The 17,125-nt window shown below is 39.2% G+C and overlaps 2 protein-coding genes across 3 annotated transcripts in view; one reads left to right on the top strand and one right to left on the bottom strand.

The window, feature by feature from the left end:
* Nucleotides 1–17,125, top strand: part of syn3 (synapsin III) — a 208,297-nt gene that overhangs the window by 114,651 nt on the left and 76,521 nt on the right. The gene's annotated exons all lie outside the window — the stretch shown is intronic.
* On the bottom strand, nt 14–14,904 carry LOC148357374 (metalloproteinase inhibitor 3). The gene is made up of 5 exons (XM_088348465.1): nt 14,572–14,904; nt 7,744–7,826; nt 6,750–6,861; nt 2,814–2,935; nt 14–1,265 (listed from the first exon to the last, which is right to left on the bottom strand). The coding sequence occupies exons 1-5, from the start codon at nt 14,696–14,698 to the stop codon at nt 1,068–1,070; spliced, it is 642 nt and encodes a 213-aa protein (XP_088204591.1). The 5' UTR covers nt 14,699–14,904; the 3' UTR covers nt 14–1,067.

Here is a 17,125-nt window from a genome sequence, read left to right as displayed (position 1 = left end):
CATGCACAGGAGCTCACATTCATTCATTTCATCTTTATTATAAAAATATAAAATACTTTCAGACACAGACTGTACAGTTTTCGTGATTTGTTTGCTTTCTTTTTCTCAAAATGATCACTTTTGAGACAGCATATTTACACAAATTTGAATCGCATAAATAACACGTTTGGAAATAAAGCCCCATCACCAAATTCAGCCTCAGTTTCTAATTCAAATTTATGAATTCATTTTTTGAATTCGGGACGAGACTTTTGGCGTCAGGGCTGTTCTTCCAATCCCGAGGAAATCACTTTAATGGAATGAACTGAAGATACTGAAGAAAAAAATCAAACTGGGCAAAAAAACAGTCAAAGAATCCAATGACGTTTATATAGGTGAATCTAAAATAATAATAAAACTATCTGAAGCCTCTGCACATAATCTTTCGGTTTGTAAATGATGATCACACTTTAACATCACAACAAAAATGCTTGTCCCTCCTTGAGGACATTTTGTTTATGCGCAATGTTATAAGACTATATATATTTATACAGCAAATCTACAAATCTATCTGATCCAAGAAATAAACACTTTACAGAGGTTTCAGTATATTTATTTTCTGTAGTTTATTTACAAGTAAAAATAAAATCCCACCATCTGTGGACAACACGTAGCTTTTAGGTGCAACGGCACAAACTTTTTTTTGTTTTTTCGCATCAGTGAATTGAACACTTTTGATGTTGACTACACTGAAATAAGATGTGTTTACTGATCATATTGGCACGAAAACTTTACACCATGGTTCCTATACTGTAAAGTTTGATTTTTATAAGGCCACATTGCCTCTGTGCACCAATAAAAGGCCAACTCATTGATTTTTTGCAATAATGCTAAAACTAGTTGTGGTGGAGGTCGTAATCTATCATTTCAAGTCTACTTTTGAACACAAATTGGTTTAATCACAAGTGCTACAAAGCAGGCACTGTAATGAATCAGTATTTCTTGAGTCTGTTTTTAGCGCAGGTTTTGCGACTCCCTGTCATATTATACAAAGGAGCAAAATGGCATTTAATATATCATTGGCTTGATCAGGGTTCCGTTGTGTTGACCACAGTTTTATCACGTGCGCTCATGCCCCGGTACCAGCTGCAGTAGCCTTCTTTTTGCTGGATGCAGACATAGTGCCGGGACTGATAACCCGGGTAACCAAAGTGGGACAACATGTCCGTCCATAAGCACTCTGTCTTGGAGGTCACGAAGCAGGGCAGGTAGTGGCAGGGTTTAATCTGCATGGGAAGAAACACACGATGTATACCATACTTGGAGCAAGACAGTAGACAAATGAACTTTACGTAGGGTCATCAACACAGCCCAGAAAATCATCCGCTGCACTCTGCCCAGTCTGGAAGACATTGCTGGCTCTCAGTACTGAAGCAGAGTATTGCCTTTATTAAGGACTCTTCTCAGGTCCTTACAAAAACTAACAAGCTTAAAGACAGTTTTTCCCCAGAGCCATAATCGCCCTAGACCAGTGTTTTTCAACCTTTTTTAAACCAGGACACATTTCTTTTATTGAAAAAAATCCAGGGGGACGCCACCAGTCGGTGCTGTTGGCTCTACGGTAAACTAAATCCGAATGAGAGAGCTTTTTCTAGAGGGCACAGGCACAAATTGGATAATTTCCCACGTCACAGTCTGACAATTGATTACTGTGCCGCTGCACAGTGGTTGAAAAACACTGCCCTAAATAAAAAGATATATTTTCTACGTATAGAAAAATGTTCGTTCATTTGGTATTTCTTTATTCTTGTTTATGCAAAAAGTCGCTGCAAGTTAATTGCACTACTTTTCTGATACACTTATTCGCTTATAGCGCTTGTAGACCAGCCTTTCTATCCTAATATTATTTCTTATCTCAGTTTTTTCGTTAGTCTTTTATTACATGATTACCTGGAGTGCCACATTTAATCTTGTTCTAAACAATGAACACTACATAGTCATTAACAACAATCAAGTACAATTCTATTCTACTCTATGATTTTTGGGAACAGCTTGAGTTTTGCCTGAGTTTCTATTGGTTGCAAATTACTGGTGACTATAAAGAAGGAAGCTTGTGTTTAAAAATCTTGTCAGTCCTTTCTTTTTGGGAATACTCATTAAACCCCCCCAAAATGCTCAATTCGATTTTTGCTGTCTGCCCGATTCCCAAAGGATTCCTGTAAACGCTCTCTCCTCCACTGTGCCGGCACAAAAAAATCCGCCCGCTTAAACACAAGCTAAAGATTCACACAGTAGAACCTTTCAAGGAGTTAATGATCGGAAACATCGGAAGTCACAGTTGCCAGCTGCTAATTTGGATCTGAATGTTACAATCTAAGTTCAATTTGAACTTTCCAATTTTTTGTTTAGAGATTATCCTCTATAGTGACTTCCTGCTTTTGGAGTCATTTTAATAAGTGGGAAAGGGACACTTTTACCAAGCACGGGGCAAATTTAAGCTTAAATGTGTGTGATCTTTTTTCCATACTTGTAGAGGCTTCCTTAAGCTTCTGAGAACAAGCAGGTCTTTGTAAAGATGTCGATGATGTTAGCAGCTGGTAAGCCCACTCTTGTAAAGCTAGAATTCCGTAAACATCGGGTAGTTTGTTTCGTCCTATGCACAGGACATAAAAAATAAAGATCAGACCGTTTCGGTCATTGACTTACTCAGTTTTTAACGACCATTCAAGATCTTGCGCTTCTTCCCATAATCGTAAACAAACTGCTTTTATGGGGGAGGTTATCTTCCTCTTCGACTCTCCGAAGTTATCCGACTCTCCGAGCATTGCACTCACCCTGCATTTGCAGCCCAGCTGGTAGCGGTGGTTGATGCCTTTCTTCTGAGCCAGCGAGAGGCGCTCCCACCGCTCGTTGAAGTTGCAAAGTCCAGTGTACACCTTGCCATCGTACACCCGACCTGGCAAAACATGGATGTTGCTCAGTTTCTGTTTTTTAAGAAGTCTTACTTGAACTGTCTTTAGCAAGTTAGTTGCACTGGTGGACTGTTGTGGAATGCTTTAGTGGAATAATAGCTTTCCAATACTGGTTTCAAACCTAGTAACTATTGCTTGCCAAGCCAATTTTCTATCTATTGACTCTTTACTCGTAACATCACGTTGCATTCCCCAGCAGAATGAGAGCCATGACCAACGACTTGAATTATGATTTGAGTTGGAACAAATATCAATAACAACGACAAAGGAATATCTCAATTCAATATCCTCAATTTCCTAAAATAGCACTTTTTTTGCTTTCCGACCTCATCCGACAGCTGCACAATATTATTTGACTAGTGATTGCTAATGGTGTTGAATAGTAGCTGTTTGTTGTTGTTGTCTACTGTTTACTGGCCATACCCACTGTTTACTATGGGTTACTACCGTCAGTCATGCTGTCGTCACGTAGTTAGGTCACGTGTGTGCAAAGGGTCAATAAGCTACTCCCGTTTGAAAAAAAAACAGCCGGGAAGGTCATTATCTTGATTTGGAAGAGTCCATCTGAAAGCCAATGGTTAACATGAAGAGGTGAAGAGAAATAAATGTGATTTAATGCTCATCTCGGCAGTGTTTTGGTTGTGTAGCATGAAAATGGTAAAAGTAAGGTTTGTTTCAAATACAGTCCAAACGCCAACGCAAACCCCAGAAAAGATAAAAGAAAAAAAGAATAGTTTATTCGAGCACATCTAGGAGATGCACATACTTGATGAAAGAACTGCCTGATGTTGCGATCAGAACTTGAAACCAGAAGATGGCGACAGAGAGTAACAGAGTTTCAAATACCAGACAGCACTTTTAAATTGTACATGAACTGTAGGCTTGCTCGTTGAAAAAAAATTTGATTACAAGTTAAAGTTGGAATAAATAAATGTAGTATGTGAGCATATTCGGATAGCAACATTGCCAATGAAATCCACTCAGACAGTTTACTGGACGGTGAGTCTACGGCAGGGGGTGGCAATTTCATTTTAGCTGGGGGAACATGCTAGAAAAAAAGTCTTACGGGTCCAGATTAGTAGGTTCAAGAGAAAGAAAGTGGAGAAAATAAGAGAAAGAGTGAGAAGAAAAAAAGGAGGTGTCCTCTCGGTGTTGTTTTGCAGGCCGAATTAAAACCCCTTTCCAGGCCTGATCTGCCCCAGCCTGCGGTCTACTGGAAGCATCGACATCCCAAGAAAACTTTGAATTTAGAGCCACTTCAACCCTTATCCCAAGTTTTAAAATTTGTTTGTTGGCTGTAAGACAATACTGCACCATAAACCCAAATTAAACGTCACCCCTATTTCGGAATACCCAAAGGTCATTGTGGGTGTATTTTTAGCTCTTTGGACTGTTTGCGGCTTACTGGCTCCTGAGACAGGTGGTCTACGGCAAGAACTGGGGAACATCAGGTTATGTTAGCGTCCTCCCCCTCTTTGTTTTCGCCAAACTGGAATTTGACAAGTATTTTTTAATTCCTTTCCATTCCTGTGAACCTCCGGCTCGCGCTGCTTCCTTGGCAGAGTGTGAGAAATGTTCCTGAAATATCGCAACCATCAAGTGAAGTTAAAGACGCCTCTCCCACATGCTCACATTTGTAAAATGTTCATACGCGCGACTAAATATAGTAGAGAGAAAAGGACGATGATGTCACTCTCACCTGGGCCGGAAAAAACGGTCGCCATCCCCAGGCAAGCCTGATGCGCGTTTGCCGGCACCACGGGATGCAGTTACAGTATTTACAGGTCAGAACTTACCATCAGTTATATATGCTAAGCACCACGGGGTACAACGTAAACTGTGCTTCTGTTGGAAATAGCAAGTCATAAAATGCCCTTAATGGAAAGCGCTCGCTTCCTGCTTGCTTGTGATTACGCGTCGTTAGAGAGGAAAAAGTTTTCTGCGTTCAGGTAGCTGATTTTGTAAATGTTTTGCTCTTGGAATTCATTAGAGGGAAGTGCTCCGTGATGGAGTTAGTGTATTTATGAAATATGACACTCTAAAAAGTAACCCAAATCTTGTCAAGTGTGGACCAGTCCTTTTCCTGGTTGTAACGAAAAAACAAAAATCAAACATCGTTAATTTAATTGATCCAAAATAACACGCGTCAAATAGGTCGTTTTTTTCTAAAAAAAAAAAATATATATATCTGTGTGCCATAGAACAAAAAGACTTCAAATACGTAATTATTTTATCAAAGTTGGGGTGCGTCGTTTAAGGTGTCCTTAAAAAGTTGAAAGTAGAAAAGTAGAATCTTTTTTATTAAGACACTAAACCCGCAATGCCTCCGATAAGCAGGTAGGCGGCTTGCATGGCTGACTCCACTGTGTGTGCGAATGGGTAAGTTAAGTTCTTTGTAAAGCACTTTGGGAGGTCTTCGGTGACTGGTTAAAGCACAATAGAAATGCACTCCTTGCTTTTCTAAAGGGGCTAAGGGTAAAATAAATGGACTAGCCAAGCATGTCTCCAAATCTAAACCCAATAGAACATCTTTGGGGCATTCTCAAGCGGAAGGGGTAGAAGCACAATATCTCAAATACCCCCCAGCTCTGTCATGTTGTCATGAAGAAGTGGAAGAGCATTCCAGTGGCAAATTGTGAGGATCCTGTGAAATCCATGGCCAGGAGGATTATAGTGATTCTGCAAAATCATGGTGGCACCAAAATATTAAACTTCAGGAACTTTTACTTAAGGGTATACTCACTTTTGTTACCAGGGTTTTAGATACTAATAGCTATATTTTGAGGAATATATTAATATTTTTTTTAATATTTTTTGTGGAAAATAAATTTATACTGCTATACAAGCTTTACACGGACGGACTACATTTGACTCAAAACAATGTTTTCAGTGTTGATCAATTAAATATTATGATTAAATCTCAGCAGAAATGTGAGAGGTGTACTCGCTTTTGTGACATACTGTAACTTACTTTTAGCAGAGCTATTCGAGCGGCACACTTTACATTCCAAGAATGGTGGCTGGGAGGAATGCTGAAGAGTGACGTCATGCTTATCCCATGGGTTTTTGTTGTGTTTTTATTTGTTAGTGTGGCATGAAAATGGTAAAGGAAAAAAAAAGTCAAGCTTTAAGTAGAGTCCAAACACTGACCCGAAACCCTAAGAAAGATGAAAAAAATAGTTTGAGTGTGTCTTGCACGTACTTGCTTGTGCATTATGGATGAGCAGACAGATTGATCCTGCAATGGTGAGATAAGCCAGGAGATGGTGGCAAAGAAAAACAGTTCCAAATGTCTCACTGCTCCTTTAAGGAATGGTTGTTTTAAAAGCCAATTGTGATATTTTATTTGCTTTAAGTTCCATCACAAAATAATTTAACCTACGTAAAGCCCAAACAATTTTGTCGTGTTGCACAAGAACAACGCAGAATGGATTGTATTAATCTAAGTCTTATGTCAGTCCATGTTAGCCTATTTTTGTCCCAATTATTTTTAGATTGTACGCTCTATATCGATTGGGCTATTGAATTCTACAATTCTGGCCTGAGTCTGATGATTTTGGTTCAAGTTGTTTTATTGAGGACATTTGTAAACCCTTGGAACCTTGTTGGACATGGTGACATTTCTGTAACCTTTAAAGCGCAGAATTGTGTAATATGTCTGCAGAATTAAGCTTCAATACTATCTAAGTACCTTAGACAAATCCGGTTATTCAAAATATGCACTCAACTTTTGTATTCAGCTGTAAAAGAACCACTTATAGATTAGTCCTACAATAGCATGCACTTTATGTAACTCACCCGTGATAATGTACTGGTACTTGTTGATGTCAAACTTGACGCCGCACAAGCTTTCCGAGGCGTCTGTGTAAATGTGCTGCACGTGTTGGATTTTCTCAAATCCTTTATACATCTGTAAACAGGAACATTTGTAGTCAAAATATTAGTTAAAAAGACTTGAGCCATGCTTTACCCTCTCCCTGGCACAGCACACATTGCTTAGCCCCCATATAAATAATCTGCCATGAAATTAAGCATGTCAGCTTTATCAGATGACATTCCTTAAGGAATTCCCCGTGGGAGAAGGGAGTCTTAGTGCTATGCCCATAACCAAATCACAGATAACACGATTATGTTGTGTAATGTGGTTTGTCTTTGATGCTGATATTCTTTGCTGATCTTACAGACATCGACTCCCTTATTTAGTTCAGGTATGCAAAATCGGTGGGAACTGGCTTTTCTCTGCTGCAATTAATTTGCCTGGGAACTAAAAGGAAATCCACGTTTAGACTTTTTGTTCTGAGGACAAACCTATAAATTCAATCCTAGAAGACTTAATCCTATAGGTTTTGTTATGAGTTTTTCCCCCCCAGAGTCATTTGTTTGAATTTGAAAACAATTGTGCGCTTAATCCACATGGAAAATGTTTTCCAGGAAAAACATCTGACAAGAGTCAAAATAAACAAACCAAGAGGTCAATGTGTCCTCTTGATTTCAAGTCATATATTTTATTTTGCAGTCATTCCATGTAGTTCAGTTGGAATGTTTGCACAAGTAGTGTGGTCGAGATGTAATTCCTGCAAAGGTCTATAATCCCACGGCCTGGCTCGAGTCTACTGTAAGCAGTTGGCTAATCTCAGCATCTCTTGGAAATTTGCAGCGTTATGTAAGAATATAGAAAGTGACATAGTTTGCTAGAACGACCCAAACTTGGTTCTTGATCATCATGGTTGTAGTGATATTTCCCAGAATTCCAATTTTTGACAAATTGATTTGACAAAATTAATTATCTCACCTTCATCTGCTTTATGGCGTAGCGCATCGTTCCAAAAGGTCCGTCCCTCAGTAGCTTCTTGCCCACCACTTTAGCTCGAATGACTGGAAATAATAAGGATCCAGTCAACGAGTTTTCCAGAAAAACCGTCACATTCTATCAGGCATGCAAGCTTCACACACACAAACATGGAGCCTTGGCTGCCGGAAGGCATTAAAAGACTGATAAATACCATTTTAGGACCAGGTTGTTGCTTCAGTTAATCCGTTTATCCGATTTTCTGCATTGCTACTGTTTGCCAAGCGGGGCAAGTTGTGTTTATATGCGTGTTGATGTGAAATTTCTAGCGCAAGTCCTGCAATACTAATCAAAGACTGATCTCTGAGGAGTTAAATATCTGAACATAGGGAAGAGGACATTTACATGTCCTCTTCCAGTGGGGATTTGTTTGCTTTCTCTTGCATGGGAGCAAGGTGGCTTATTGTGGAAGGCCGGGGCAACTATTTGGTATAACATGTTTGTGGGTTCCTGCATAACAGCTCAGTCATCTGAAGTTCACCTGCCGTTAACAGCCGGGCGGCGGCAGACACAACTAACGCTGACTCTGCTTGTTATCTTCTCCTTGTGGAATTTCCCTCAACATTTTTAGGGGTTCACATTCCCAAGCAAGAGTGGTGAAAAAGTAAGAAGACAAAAGGCGTTCTGATTTCCTTGGTTTGCCATTTTTTGATGGAAATACATCCAGGCAGATAACATAGGATGATAAATAAAATCCTGGAAAGAAGCAATTGTAAGTAAATTAAGATCTTAATGTGAGAGCAAAATGAATGTGAGCTTTCTGCTGTTACCTACATGTGAAGAAACCTTACATTACAGCCTGGGGATTGGAATTGAGAACAACATATTCGTTTTCTATATGGTAATTGGACTCATTCACAAACATATTGAAACATATCCTTATCATTCCTTTGACTTTCGTAATTGTGCGCGTTACCTGCCTAATCCTTATGGTGTAGGCAAGTTTTAATTGTAAAAGCAGAAATAAAAATAAAAGAATTTTATCATACATTTTTGAGAATCTTAACTCAAAAACCGTCATCAAGAGAATGCACATCAGCTGATATAGCTTAACTCTCATTCATATAGGACCCTTTTGTTGGACCACACTAATTAGCTGTTGGTGGCCTCGGTAACTCCGTTGACAGAGGATTTCTAAGACTCTGACATCCTCCTCTCAACTCTGTATATTTACTTGCTTATAAAAGTGTTTATTCAATCCATTTTCAAAAAGTGATCTTTTATAACTGTTGAGCGATTTCATTCCTCTCTATTTTAACAACTAAAGTAGAGGATTGCTCAAGCTTTGTCTTGAGGTGAGCCTGTAATTGAGTTAAGCATTCATTTCGGCCTACGTCATATGCGTGTAGTCAGTCGCCTCTGTGAGAATATGTCAAATCAAAACGAGTAGTGAGGCATTTTATTTAGTATGCAGAAAAGCGGTCTAAGTCAGGAAGTCGAGGGGGTGGAGGAAGAATTCTCAGGACAATAACTGCAGTGCACGAAAATAAACACTGAAAATTAATCCATCCAATGGAAAAGGAGAACTGGCGATCATCGTGAGAATACAGGCCAAAAGAATGACTCAGAAGTTTAAGTGACAAATTGATGGTAAGATTGAAGCTTTTTGCATTTGGAAACCAGACACACAGATGGAACTTTAAAATAGTAAAAGAATGTTTAACATGTAAATATTGTCTTGATTATTTTCAAATGAGCTTGACTTCATAATCGCTAATTCTTTTGCTAGCATGGGGATACAAGAAATTCAAAGCAACGGGTCCTAACAGTTGTATGTACAGAAATATATATACCCGAACCATTTTCACTCGAGCAGGCATATCCAAGGTCCGGCCTGGGTGACAGTTACGGCCCATGATCAAATTGTTACTCACCTCTGTCATAAAATGAGTAATATGTGGCCCACCAACAATGATTACTACAGTATAAAATATATTTGTACAGGCCACCTTGCCTTTGGCTTTCTCTGAGAGTTTTAGCCCACCCCATCTCCGACATGGCGACTGTAAATTAAAAAAGAAAAGTTGACTGTTAGGGCCGCCGCTTCCAGGACAAGCTGAATTTGTAGTGTTTTATTAACCGAAAGCCGCAAATACTGCGTCCGCCTTATTTGCCAATAGGTTGTGACGCTGATCACCAAGTATTGCTAACCTTTCATGGAGGGCGAATGCATTAAAGAATGTTCAAAGAACAGGCTGAATATTCGGCCGGTTATCACACATTTTCAGCTCACCAAATCTGGCCCGCGTTTGGACACCCCTGCACCAAATGGTAGGTTAGAGCTAGACTTCTTACAGATGGGTGAATGGAGCAACATACTATGTTGACTCTTTTTAGTGAGGAATTCAAATTTTACAATTGCCAAAACCTCTCAAACTTAATTAAACTGGAATTATCTTGGCTTATTTGTAACCATCTGGACAACTGCGAATGCTAAAATAAGTCTTGTTTATGTCAATGACTGGATCTTGTCGGCAGTGACTCGCAGGTTTGGAGACGTTCGGTCTCAGGTCAGTCATCGGATTTTAAGTCCTGTGCATTGAATCATCGTTCGTGTGCTCTACTTTGAAATAGTGTAACACCAACCAGCCTTGTGATCATCAAAAATGGGGAGGTGATGAGAGAGTTATCTGATATGCCTGGCCTAGGGTACAAACATCCAAGCGCTGTACGGAATCTCGAGCCTTGGCACAGTGTTGTATTTGAAGTTACTTTAGGGAAGAATACCTTATCCAGTTTTGTCAATGAGGATACAATCCCTTTTCGAGGGTGAGTCAAGATTAGCTACCCACTGTTTGAGTCAAGGCCTAATTTGTGTAGTACCAGGAAAGCACGGTCACTAAAAAACGAAGTGGAAAAACGCAACAAGCTGCCAATTATGTCGAAAGCCACTACTAGCTTGACAAAAATGCCACTATGCACACATCCGGTGGGACAGGAGCTGTTACTCTTGGTTCTGGATCGTCAATCTTGGGCCGAGCGTAAACAGGTATTAAGCTAATCCGCTGCAAACTGACCTGGTTCAAGACGATCGCTCCAACGTCCTACGGCGCTATATTAAATCTCTGGGCCAAAGTTTTGTGCTTAGCAATAACTCTGTGTGCCAAAACAGAGTGTCAGGTGCGTGCCAGGGAAAATATCTCTAACCGTGACTGAGGAGAAACAACCCAGTTTTCAACCCTACCTAATTAAGATTCACCAAACGAAGTGGCTGCGGGTGATTATGAGTTAATGCCAGGAAAACAAGCGAAACGCGTTGAACTGAGGTGTGGCTTGTAAATCGTCATGATTCAAGCCTGTATTTTTTTATGTTGACAGTGGGAGCTGGAAGATTTCACCCTTGCTGCATTAGTGGCTCGGATTGTGGCGTCTTGAGCCAACTCTGAAGCTTTAGCAAGTTTGGTTCACTTTTATCAACACTTCTCAACCCTTAAGTTTGAAATACTCTCAATTTGTCTTTCTTCCCATAGAAGTCAGTTCCAGATTTAAACTCTGGCCAGTCTCAGCTATTCCGGGTTTTGCAGTTCTTTTTTTTTTTGGGACTTCTACAAGTGATGCACAATCGACGAAATTACACATTCAGGTCCACGCTTGAATGTCAGGAAAGTCCTCAACTGATAGATGTGACGGAGCGTAAGGTGATGCAAGGATAAACTGCTCATTTTGCCGTCCTTATGTGGTCTTCCCGAACAATTTGGCAGCCTCTCGTATGCAGCTCACAAGGTAATGCGATTTTTGCAGGTCCAAGCTGTAGTTCCCTAACTTTGGTTATAGTTTATGTAAAAAATGAAAACAAGTCACGGCTTTCCTTACCCACATGAGAAGGCATAACTAATTTTGTTGATCTGGTGAGTAAAAAAAAAATTTATCTCACATCTTTGCATTTCTCATAAAAATTCAAAATAAAAATAAAAACACATTTCCAAAATGTGTTTTTTCCTTTTTCAAGAGGATGAAAAAACACTATCATTTCCACCAAAACTTATTTGAGATTATTTTTTTAAAGATCACGCTAATGATACATTTAATTTTGACAGATATCAAAAACAGTTGTTTTTTAAATAACACTTTAGAAAACCCTTGGGGGAAATTGTAAATCACTAACAAAAAATAACAACTCGGAGATTTTTTTTTAGTGACAACATGATGGTTCAATGGTAGTTTAAATTCATGAAGAAGCGGAAACAGTCGAAATTTGAAATGGATTTTGGATAAACAATACGAATGCAACCTTTTCTGTTCCATGTACTGATTTAATATTTGGCAATATTCTCACAGCATTAGAAAAGAAAAGCATTAGATTTTATCTCATTATTACACTATTTTCTTTTTGGTTTCACCTTTTTTTTTTTTATTTTGAAGGTGCACATGATTGGTCAGTCGTTGTATAACGTTGTTTTGGCTGAATGATTCCCGTAATGCTTCATTTCTGTGCTACGTTCTACAACGTTGTAATGGAGCATTATGAGAATAATTTAAGCCAAAACAAAGTTGTACTACAATTGGCCCATTGCGTGTGCCTTCCAGATAAAAAGGCAAGACAACAAAGTACCATGAGTAAAAATAGTGTGATGAAGAGATACTATCTAATTCCTTTTCCTATGTCATCAGCGGCGCTCTCACTCCTGCAATTCAGGTGTGATTCCCATCGCATCCAATGTTAAGGAAAAGTGGGAAAGTTAGTTGGTGACTGATCCACCAATGCGCAATTATGATTGATTTGAGGTTCTTTTTTCAGGTAAAAGAAAATGTGCTCAAATACACGTATACGTGTGGTATACGCAAAAAGCAAGAGCAACTTTTTTTTCATTCTGTGCGAGAAAGTACTGGTCCGTGCCCTGGTGATTGCCGACCACTGCAGCAGAACAACGTTCCAAAGTAGTGGCTGGAAACCTATGGCTTTTTTTTATGAGTACATCTGATTAGAAGATGAAATAGAACATACACAATTATTAATGTATCGATGCATGCGGAGCCGATGGTGTCACATGCAAAGCGATTCTATAAATCATCAAACGTCACTCAGTGAAATAAAATGTGGTGCTGAATTAGCTTTTGCCTGCAGTTGGTTTATGATCAGGGGATGGTGTAATTGGAACCAGTGCAGTCCTGAGATATTTTGTGATTAAGGGGCTAAACAAATAAATGTGACTTGAGCTGACTTGAAGAGCTTGTTTAGCATTTTTTGTTGAATTTTGTCTCAAAATAGATGGTCTGGCCCTTTATATATATATATATATATATATATATATATATATATATATATATATATATATATATATAATTTTTTTTTTCTTTTATAACTTTTTGGGTCAAATTGGTTCCTGACCCCTGTTCTAAAGTTTCGACTGCACTAAAAGGAATGCTAAACTAATTACCTTTGCTTTTAAAATATTGTTGAACACTGAAAGAAACATTAAATCAAGACCTGTTCATAAATGAAAAGGAAAATCCAGGACTGTATGCTACCAACTTGAGATGTTAAAATGGAGTGCATAAAAACTTGGCAGAGATTTTGGAAACTCTCCTCAAGTCACTTTGGTGTGTAGCTTTTTTTAGTGCTCACCCCTAGAATAGTCTGTGTTGTAAGCCAAGCATATGGACAAGCATTTCGTTGATACAAGTCATGTTTGTTTCCTCACCAATGTTGGGAATAACGTCCTTATAAATAACAACGTTACGTAACGGCGTTATTTTTTCAGTAAAGGCTTAATCTAAGTAATGTTTCTTTTCCGCCGTTACAACGCTGTTATGGTTACTGACAGTCAAAAGCGTTACTTTGGCTGCAAAACGCCAATGATGGTGTGTCGCTTGGCACACCTCTGATGCTGTTTTTAGCAGCACCGTTTTCCGCTCTCCTCCAAATTGTTTGCGTCACGTCTTTTCGAATCATGTCACCATTCAAAATAACGACCACCATGTAGTTACGATTACGAATACAGTATTTATTAATGTTCTGAAAGAAAGGCGATGAGGGCTGAGTTTTGACAGCACCCGACTTGTATCGTTTGCAAACAAAACGAGTCTATGCGCTGGCTCTAAGAAGTGAACGAATGGATCCAGCTCCCAACCAATCAGAAGCTCGTTCCCTCTGAGACGTTATTTTTCTCTTATAATTGGTCAATGTGCATTTTGGGGGAATTCTGTTTTGTTGACTTTAATTTTGTTGAGCATAAAAGGGTTAAAATTGTTTTGTATTTATTGTATTGTTTTGTAGATTCATAAATACTATAATTATATTTGCCGTATATTTCGCTGTTAACGTGTTTAGAAAAAAATTGAGTTGTTTTTTTTTCTTCTTTTATCTCTTTTTCCTTTAGTTATGGTATTTTTCTTTGAATTTCTTTTTTTCCATTTCTCTATTTTTTTCTTAAGTCTTCCCCCTTTTTAAGTCATTCTATGCATAATGTTACATAATAATTGTTAATGTAGGGATTTTAACAACAAAAGCAACCTGAAGAGCCGTTTCAGACGGCTCTTTTTAGTGAGCAAAGCCAAAAAAACAAAACACAAAAAAAAATGTTCTCTAAAAATAGACAAGTAAACTGCGGTCACAGATCTCACAACGGTGTTTTGTATTTGCTCAGAAGATTTCAAATTGTTTGACACACAACTTATTTTTAAAGCAATGGAAATAGTTTCTTTCTCAGGTAACTAGTTACTTTGATTATAGAGTAATTCACTTATTATCTCAGTTACTTTTTGGAAGAAGTAGTGAGTAACTATAACAAATTACTTTTTTAAACTAATGTGCCCAACACTGTTCCTCACCAATGTCGGCGTTGCAGTAGGCGTCTTGTGGATGTGTAAGAGCGCAGGAGCAGCCCTCGGCGAGCCGGTGGAGCTGCAGACTGCTTACAAACAGCAAGCTGAGCAGGTGGCGGTGCAGCCACTTCATCGCTGTCCAGTTTCCGCCAAAGCGTTTTGCTTCTGGTGACTAGCGTGCGTTGTCCGCGTGGATCCGCGTCGGAGATGCAAGGTTTCCTTCCTCTTGTTTTTTTGGAAGCGTCTCTCTTTTGCTGAACGTGCGTGTCTTGCTTTCTCTGTCTTTCTTCGGCGCAGCTCTGATGGCTAAGTGAGCTGTTGCCTTCCATATAAGCGTGGCGCACAGTTAAGCGGCAACGCCCCCTTTTTCCACCTATGAAGGACGGGGGAGGGGATGTTAGTGTGACGAATCCTAATCAGACTAGTGGTGCACTGGAATTTATTTTCTATAAAATGGAATTGTCTTTATTGTCATTGATTACAATGTAGTGTACATTGTCTACAATGATATTAGACATGGCCCTCCAGGATAAATATGTACCGTATTTGCACCGTGTAAAAAGGTGCAGTCTCCGTAGCTGGCTTTACTGGACTGTCTCAGAAAATTAGAATATTGTGATAAAGTTCATTATTTTCTGTAATGCAATTAAAAAAACAAAAATGTCATACATTCTGGATTCATTACACATCAACTGAACTATTTCAAGCCTTTTATTATTTTAATATTGCTGAATTTGGCTTACAGCTTAAGAAAACTCAAAAATCCTATCTCAAAATATTAGAATATCATGAAAAAGTATACAAGTAGGCTATTCAACTAATCACCTGAATCATCTAATTAACTCGAAACACCTTGCGAGGGTTTCCTGAGCCTTAAAAACACTCAGCTTGGTTCAGTTAACTAAATCACTGCTGATCTGACTGCTGTCCAGAGGACCATCATTGATACCCTCCATCAGGAGGGTAAGACACAAAAAGAAATTTCTCAAAGAGCAGGCTGTTCACAGAGTGCAGTTTCAAAGCATATCCACAAAAAGTCTGTTGGAAGGGAAAAATGTGGCCGGAAACGCTGCACAACCAAGAAAGATGACCGCAGCCTTAACAAAATTGTGAAGAAGAGCCGCTTCCAGAATTTTAGGGAGCTTCAAAGACAGTTGGCTGAAGCTGGAGTCCAGGTATCAAAAGCCACAGTTCACAGACGTGTCCGGGAAATGGGCTACAATAGCCGTATTTCCATGGTCAAGCCACTTCTGAACTCAAGACAACGGAAGAAGCGTCTGACTTGGGCTATGGAGAAGAAGCACTGGACAGTTGCAGAGTGGTCCAAAGTCCTCTTTTCAGACGAAAGCAAGTTTTGCATTTCATTTGGAAGTCAAGGCGCCAGAGTCTGGAGAAAGGCTGGAGAAGAGCAAAATCCAAGTTGCTTGAAATCCAGTGTGAAGTTCCCACAGTCAGCAATGGTTTGGGGAGCCATGTCAGCTGCTGGTGTTGGTCCACTGTGTTTCATCAAGTCCAGAGTAAATGCAACTGTGTACCAAGAGATTTTAGAGCACTACATGCTTCCATCTGCTGAAAAGCTCTATGGAGATGAGTATTTCATTTTCCAGCATGATCTGGCACCTGCCCACAGTGCCAAAACCACCAGTAACTGGTGCACTGACCATGGCATCACTGTCCTTGATTGGCCTGCTAATTCCCCTGACCTGAACCCCATCGAGAATTTGTGGGATATAGTTAAGAAGAAGATGAAAGACACCAGACCTACAAATGCAAATGAGCTGAAGGCCGCTATCGAAGCATCCTGGGCATCAATAACACCTCAGCAATGCCACAGGCTGATTGCCTCCATGCCACGCCGGATTGATGCAGTAATCCGTGCAAAAGGATTCCCAACCAAGTACTGAGTGCATCAATGGACATTTTCAAATGTTTGATTTAGTTTTGCTGTTATAAAATTATTATTTTTACTTGGTCTGAGGAAGTATTCTAATATTTTGAGATAGGATTTTTGAGTTTTTTTCAGCTGTAAGCCAAAATCAGCAATATTCAAATAATAAAAGGCTTGAAATAGTTCAGTTGATGTGTAATGAATCCAGAATGTTTGACATTTTAGTTTTTTTAATTGCATTACAGAAAATAAAGAACTTTATCACAATATTCTAATTTTCTGAGACAGTCCAGTATTTCTGTATTTAACACATACACAGGGCACACTGCACGATAGGTTGTGGGTGCCCTCTGCAGCAGCCACGTTACGGGAAACACACAGACAACCATACAAGTATTAAAAAATACAGCGGGGGCAAAACTGAGTTTTGTTTTGGTTTAATTAGGTATTGATTGCAAAGTAAAACACATAGATAAAAATTCAAAGTTTGTTTTTCAGCTTCCTCCACTTGCAAACAATTGATTCATTAATCCTTAATTCTCTTGCGGGTGCTCCGTTTCCATGTTCTCCTGTGTAGAAAATACATTTTACTCCCTGTGACCCTAACAGGGATGAGCAGTTCAGAAAATAGGTGGATTGATGGGTGGATGGATAGATGGATGGATGTACATT

This window comes from Urocampus carinirostris, chromosome 11 (genome assembly GCF_059441175.1).
Source record: "Urocampus carinirostris isolate Australia breed hairy pipefish chromosome 11, RoL_Ucar_1.0, whole genome shotgun sequence".
In the NCBI taxonomy this organism is placed as follows: domain Eukaryota; kingdom Metazoa; phylum Chordata; class Actinopteri; order Syngnathiformes; family Syngnathidae; genus Urocampus; species Urocampus carinirostris.
Note: the sequence above shows the minus strand (reverse complement) of the source record. Positions and strands in the feature narration are given on the sequence as shown.

Bases quoted from the DNA above. Each gene is read 5' to 3' on its own strand.
- LOC148357374 (XM_088348465.1), bottom strand. From the start codon at position 14,698: ATGAAGTGGCTGCACCGCCACCTGCTCAGCTTGCTGTTTGTAAGCAGT. The intron at 2,936-6,749 runs GTGAGTTACATA...ATGTTTTGCCAG, and splicing joins GTACCAGTACATTATCACGG to GTCGGGTGTACGATGGCAAG. The intron at 1,266-2,813 runs GTGAGTGCAATG...CTTCCCATGCAG, and splicing joins AGCTGGGCTGCAAATGCAGG to ATTAAACCCTGCCACTACCT.